Source organism: Penaeus japonicus, unplaced genomic scaffold, assembly GCF_977035675.1.
Source record: "Penaeus japonicus unplaced genomic scaffold, GWHDUDI00000001_assembly GWHDUDI00000036, whole genome shotgun sequence".
In the NCBI taxonomy this organism is placed as follows: Eukaryota; Metazoa; Arthropoda; class Malacostraca; order Decapoda; family Penaeidae; genus Penaeus; species Penaeus japonicus.
The window spans coordinates 23,363,894-23,371,393 of record NW_028234438.1 but is presented as its reverse complement, the minus strand read 5'-3'; the positions used below and the strand labels follow the sequence as shown (position 1 = coordinate 23,371,393).

Genomic DNA, 7,500 nt, shown 5'->3' with positions numbered 1-7,500 from the left:
CAATAAAAAAAGAAAAGAAAAGAAAAGAAAAGAAAGAGGCGACATGGTAGACTAAAGTTCATGCTCACTTCAGCATCAACATCTCCAAAAACGTCCTTGATATGCTGACAAAACAGACAGAGTCAGCAACTGGTGTCTGACAACGTGTCGCTATGCCCGCCTTCCTCGTGACGTCAAGAGGTCTAGAAATCGGCAGGTGATTTATACAGGTGATATTATGTTACAGTTTGGGTTAGTTTACTTCCTGGTAGATCAGCTTACGTAGGGGTTACGTATGGTAGGTAGGGAGGGAGGGGAGGGGAGGGAGGGAGAGAGGGAGGAAGAGAGGGAGGGAGGGAGGGAGGAAGGGAGGGAGGGAAGGAGGGAAGGGAGGGAGGGAAGGAAGGGAGGGAGGGAGGGAGGGAGGTAGGGAGGTTGGGAGGGAGGGAGGAAGGGAGGGTAGGGAGGGAGGTTGGGAGGGAGGGAGGGAGGGAGGGAGGGAGGGAGGGAGGGGAGGGAGGGAGGGGAGGGAGGGGAAGGGAGGGAGGGAGGGAGGGAGAGGAAGGGAGGGAGGGAAGTAGGTTTGGAACAGCTGGTTTAGGCTTAGGTTAGGTTAGGTTAGGTTAGTCTTTGTTCGGTTAAGGATGGGCTGTGTTAGGCTAAGAATGGTTGGGTTAGGATGAACTAGAAAATTAAGTCGGTTAGAATAAGTTTTGTTTGGGATGTTGTAAGTTAAGTTAGGATTGGTTAGGTTAGTATATAGTATGTTAGCCAAGAGTAGTTTAGCTAGGATGGGATATGTTCGGTCAAGATAGGATAGGGTATAATGCTAGGATTAATTAGATAAGGAGACAATATGTTTGGTTTGAATTGATTTGATACGAAAGATATAATGTGCTAGAACTAGAATTAGTTAAAGGTGGATTAAGATGTATTAAACTACAGTAATTTTGAAGATGAAATAGGTTATATTAGGCCAAACTTTATTAAGATAGACCAGGATATATTAGGTAATAAGATAGGTTAGGGTAGGATGAGTATGCTTAGTTGAGAAACAGGTGTGGATTCTGTTTCTTCCTCTAAGTAAGGCAACAGAAAGGAATATAATTTAGGACGCATTGTTAAAGCTACCTTACAGCATAGTTTAATAATAATTACATTATGCCTTAATAATTGGAATATTGATCATTGCAACGTCACAAAAAAATAATACAATGATGATGAATTCTCGCTTCTCTATTTTCAATCTCTCTCTCTCTCTCTCTCACTCTCACTCTCTCTCTCTCTCTCTCTCTCTCTCTCTCTCTCTCTCTCTCTCTCACTCTCACTCTCACTCTCACTCTCACTCTCACTCTCACTCTCACTCTCACTCTCACTCTCACTCTCTCTCTCTCTCTCTCTCTCTCTCTCACTCTCACTCTCACTCTCTCTCTCTCTCTCTCTCTCTCTCTCTCTCTCTCTCTCTCTCTCTCTCTCTCTCTCTCTCTCTCTCCCTCTCTCTCTCTCTCTCTTTCTCTTTCTCTCTCTCTCTCTCTCTCTCTCTCTCTCTCTCTCTCTCTCTCCCTCATTCAATATTCCTTCTTCCCTCCTGCCATTACTCTAATACCATAGCCTCATGAATGTCCTTTGTCCGGTCTCTGTCGATTGGGGTGAGGATAACCTATGTTACCTCATTCTTTTGAGATTTAAAGGAACCACTTGTCTCAATTAACTTATCAAAATGTATCTCTCACTCAGTCCCTTCCCCCCCTCCCCCCCCCTTCCCCTTCCTTATCTATCCCCTCTATCCTCTCCCCTTCGTTCTTTCTAGACCATTTTCTTTCTGTCTAACTCATCATAATCTCCCTTAATACCAATTAAACGCTACCCATTCATACATACAACGGAATCTGGAACTCCGACTCGAGGACATCAATGTAGAGGTCATTGATGTCAAGTTTGTGGTCGTCCTCTGAGTCACTCGAGCTCAATAGATGGCGCTGGCAGTCTTCCAGGAGGTCGTTTTCTTTCATCATTAACCTTTGAGCAACGTCGAGGGGGCACTTAGGAGAAACGTGTTCGTTTTTGTTTTGTTTTCTATATATATATTTTTTCTCTTTTAATTAATTTCTAGTTTTTCTTTTCCTGTAGGTCTTACACTTTCCTCTTATTTCGTTTTCTTTCGTGTTTTCTGTCCAATGCCTTTTTTTCTTATCTTTTATAACACGTATTAGTCATTTTCCAAAATTAATTGCCTATGCCAGAACAAAACAGTCTAATTAGATTGAAAACAAATTCACACACTCATAATGCAGTTCAATTCACTTCATCCACAAATTAACATTGATATTCATCAAACCATGCAGCCAATACACCGCTTTCCAATAAACACATATTTATGCATAAATTCACCTTTTAGAAAACGTACCTCACCCCCCCCCCCCCCGACAAAAATAAATCACAAGAGAGAGAGAGAGAGAGAGAGAGAGAGAGAGAGAGAGAGAGAGAGAGAGAGAGAGAGAGAGAGAGAGAGAGAGAGAGAGAGAGAGAGATGTGGGGGGTGAATGAGAAAGAGAGAGAAAGAAGAAGAAAGCGAGGAGAGAGAGAGAGGGAGAGAGAGAGAGAGAGAGAGAGAGAGAGAGAGAGAGAGAGAGAGAGAGAGAGAGAGAGAGAGAGAGAGAGAGAGAGAGAGAGAGAGAGAGAGAGGGAGAGAGAGAGAGAGAGAGAGAGAGAGAGAGAGGGGAGAGAGAGAGGAACAGAGGAGAGAGAGAGAGAGAGAGAGAGAGAGAGAGAGAGAGAGAGAGAGAGAGAGAGAGAGAGAGAGAGAGAGAGAGAGAAAGAGAGACGAAGAAAGAGAATGGGAGAGAGAAAGAGGAGTAAAAAAAGAAAGAATAAATCTGGTTTTGTTAGTAGATAAGGTGTCTGCCAGTTTCTCTACGATGGAGGTAGATTGAATTATGTTGTTGGATGGATGGATAGATGGATGGTTGGTTGGATGGATGGTTAGATGAATAGATGGATGGATAGTTGGTTGGATGAATGGATAGATGGATGGTTGGTTGAATGGATAGATGGTTAGATGGATGGTTGGATGAATGGATAGGTGGATGAATGGATAGATGGTTAGATAGATGGTTGGATATATGAATGGATAGATGGCTGGATGAATGGATAGATAGATGGATGGATAGTTGGACGGTTGGTTAGATAGATGGATGGTTGGTTAGATGCTTAGATAGATGGATGGTTGGATATATGAATGGATAGATTGGTTGGTTAGATGGTTGGATGGATGGATGGTTAGATGGATGGATGGATAGATGGAGATGGAGATAAAAATAAGAGATAAGAATAGAAAAAGAGAGAAAGAGATTGTGTAAAGAGATAATGAAAATCAGGTGTTAGCACAGATGTGATGAGCTACGTGCACAGACAAGCTGCACGTCAAAACTACCCTCGTGCAGGTTCAGTCTAGCGTTGGTAAATATTGCAATTAAAAAAAGTTTCAATAATACTTGTGCTACAATTATTGCGACACCAGATATACTACTTATAGAATGACAAGGATAGCACTGTGGATGGTATTGATGATTATGATGATAATAAAGATAATAAGAAATAATGATAATAATGATGATTAATAGTGATGATAATAATAATAATAATAATAAATAGTGATAATAATAAATAATGATAATAATAATAAATAATGATAATAAATAATGATAGTAATAAATAATGATAATAAATAATGATAATAATAATAATAATAAAAAAAACAAATAAAAACGTAAATAATGAGGACACTAACAGTAAAATATTGATAATGATACTAAGGATGATGGTGAAATGACAACAGCAGAAATAATAATGATAACAAACAACAACAATAGAAATGTATGATCATTCTGCTGCAGATAATGATTATGGAAAAGTCAACAACATTAATAATCATTCGATGCCTATTATAAGCATCACATTAATGTAAACACCAACCAACGTCATCGCACACGCACACGCACGCACACACACACACACACACAAACACACACACACACACGCACGCACACACACAAACAAACACACATACACAAACACACACACACAAACAAACACACACACACACACAAACGCACGCACACGCACACACACACACACACAAACACAAACACGCACATACACACACACACAAACACAAACACACACACACACACACACACACACACACACACACACACACACACACACACACACACACACACACACACACACACACACACACACACACACACCTCTCACCACACACACACAAAAGCCAGTATGAATATGGACACGAGAGCACAACACACCAACAGTTCTGTAAACAACCATTCACCATAATCCATTTCAAAAGCCTTTCTCCAAACTGCCAATCACAAGCAAAGGGTTTCGAAACCGTTAATTAAAAAAAAAAGACTAAAAAAAACTAAAAAAAGAGCTATAGACTCGCTGTGTTCTCGAGGCCCTAAGACTTCGGCCACTAAAGGCAAGACTGATGCACAGGTGAGCAGGTTTGTTATCCTGTGCTGAGATGCCGGTTAGGTTATTTTTTTCACTATTGTCATTTATTTATCATTATTATTATTTTTTTTTTTGGAGGGGGGATGGGGGAAGGTGGGAGGTGGAGGTGAGGTGAGGGGAGGGGGGTAGCTGTGGCGATTTTTGTTTTTGTTTTTGTTTTGTTTTGTTTTGGTGTTATTTGGATAAAATTATTTTCTTTCTTTATATTTGAGGGTATTTGTTGATTGCTGTTATTACTATTTTATATATATATATATATATATATTTTTTTTTTTTTTTTTTTCTTTTTTTTTTTATTCATCTAAATCATGATCATCAGTGTGTTCAGCTTGAATTAATCATACACATATCTACGTTTTTAAGTATCTTTTAAATTCGTTAACAATGTTTTTTTTAATTAATATTAACGATGACACAGACAATGGGCTGACTTTGTAATACCAACGAAATAAAACAAAACAACGCATTCATTCCAATCCTGAATGTTTTCATTTTACCCCCCCATCCCCAACCCCCCCACCTCCCTATTGCATTCAGACCCACCCACAATTCCCTCTTGCGTGTCAATTTATTACAAGTTCAAGGTTACAGTTCATAATTATTCCCACCCACCCACGTTTATTGTATTTTTTTCCCCCACGTTTTTTTACTACGACTTTTATATTTACCTTCTCTACTTCCTCTTCTTTCAATTTCTCTCTCCCTTTTCCTCCATCTCTTCCTTCTTTTTCTTCTTCTTCTTCCTCCTCCTCCTCCTCCCTCGCCACCGCTTCCAGGTGTCTCCACGTATACCACCTGCTGTTGCCAGACTTCGAATCCTTTTCCATTTTCCAAAACTATTCACGACTTCCCACCTCTCTATTTATACACCCTTTTTTATCACCTGATGCTTTTCATCCATCATAATAAAACAAGAGGCTAAATATAAAACGTGTTTCCGCAGGTTCATGCATATAAACGCGGGTAAAAAATATAATATATATATATCGCTATAACTGCACATTGGAAACTCTTTGTTGTAAAGTTTTCCTGAACCATGAAGCCGAGCAGGACAAACCGCCCGTATAATGTCCATATAGCGAACCATACATTCTCTCTAAACAATCCTTAGCTCTGATAAACACAGGCTTTTTTTATGATGAACTACGACAGGTCGTTATGGAATCCTGTTAATGGTTTCATCTCGCCGATTTTGAAATTTCGAACCACCTTTAATGATACTAATTTCAAACGTATGTTGTTTATATTATACTGCTTGGGGAGATTCTGTAATGCTTCATGGTTTGTTGTCATATGCATTCCTTTTCTGCTTTATTCATGCTTGGTGTCGTGCACTCTATCTCTCTCCTATGTATTTCTCTCTCTCTCTCTCTCTCTCTCTCTCTCTCTCTCTCTCTCTCTCTCTCTCTCTCTCTCTCTCTCTCTCTCTCTCTCTCTCTCTCTCTCTCTCTCTCTCTCTCTCTCTCTCTCTCTCTCTCTCTCTCTCTCTCTCTCTCTCTCTCTCTCTCCCTCTCTCTCCCTCTCCCTCCCTCCCTCCCTCCCTCCCTCCCTCCCTCCCTCCCTCCCTCCCTCCCTCCCTCCCTCCCTCCTTCCCCCCTTCCCTCTCTCCCTCTCTCTCTCCTTCACGCACACAATTCTCATACACATGAAAATCCTCTCTGTCACCACCAGAGATAAACACACTTCAATATCAACAAAGAAAGGTGCATTATAATGCATGTTATTCATCCCCTAAATAACGACATGGCAACCCCTGGCAGTCGAGAGGCGAGTCACAGAATTTCCACAAAGGAAAAGCTGAAAATGTTATTAATAATAATAACAGTAACAATTGCTGTAATGACAATGTTGATGACAAATATAAATTGTAGTAATAGCAATAATAATATAAATGAGGATGATAGTAATTATTAATAATAATGGTAATATGATAATGGTAACACTGATCATGACAACGATAATGATAATGAAAATTATCATACTACTACTACTACTAATGATAATAATAATGATAATGACAATGACGATAACAAAATGTAATAATGCTAATGATAAAGATAACACCGATAGTCATAATAATAATGATGGTGATAATAATGATAATGATAATAATGACAATAATAATGATAATGATTATAATAATGACATCCAACATGAACATCAGCGACAAAGATAAAACAAAACAAACAAAAACAAAAACAGCAAAGATGATAGAGATAAAAGCAACAATTGCAAATGAAAGACAACTCCCATGACAAACCCTTGCAATATGGAGTTGTTGATAAATTGCAGTGTTTATTATCATAATCATGTCTCTCATAGGGACATGGGAGTTGCCTGTTGGTGATACCTGCATGTTTTTTTGTTTGTTTTTTTTCTCTCTTGCTTTTCATGTACTTGGTCGTCTTTTACCTTGAGGGTTGTAATATATATATTGTATTTTTTTTTTTTTAACTCTTTTTTTATAGTCTTCTTTTGTATATATGTATATGTGTGTGTATGCATATATATATATATATATATATATATATATATATATATATATATATATATATATATGTATGTATGTATATAAAAATATATATGCATATATATATATATATATATATATATATATATATATATATATATATATGTATATAAAATATATATGCATATATATATATATATATATATATATATATATTATATATATATATATATTATAAATATATGCATATATATATATAAATATATATATATATATATATATATATTATATATATATATATATATATGTATAAGCATATACATGCATATATGTATGCATATATATGTATATATATATATATATATATATATATATATATATATATATATATGTGTGTGTGTGTGTGTGTGTGTGTGTGTGTGTGTGTGTGTGTGTGTGTGTGTGTGTGTGTGAACACACACACACATATATGCATATATGAATGTCATTTTAATTTTGATGTATGTACAATC

General features: G+C 37.5%; 1 protein-coding gene across 5 annotated transcripts in view; it reads right to left on the bottom strand.

Annotated features, from left to right (window-relative positions):
• Positions 1-7,500, bottom strand: part of LOC122259885 (M13 family metallopeptidase neprilysin 2) — a 126,071-nt gene that overhangs the window by 38,538 nt on the left and 80,033 nt on the right. For 2 of the 5 annotated variants that reach the window (XM_086531846.1, XM_043026852.2), the window contains exons 1-2: positions 4,444-4,475; positions 1,861-2,213 (exon numbers count right to left, since the gene is read on the bottom strand). The exons of 2 other annotated variants lie outside the window; for them this stretch is intronic. In XM_086531846.1, the coding sequence (XP_086387972.1) occupies positions 1,861-1,994 (134 nt within the window). In that variant the 5' untranslated portion in view covers positions 1,995-2,213; positions 4,444-4,475. Of the gene's footprint in view, positions 1-1,860; positions 2,307-4,443; positions 4,476-7,500 lie in introns of those variants that run through there. One more of the 5 variants, XM_043026850.2, reaches the window with a different exon arrangement.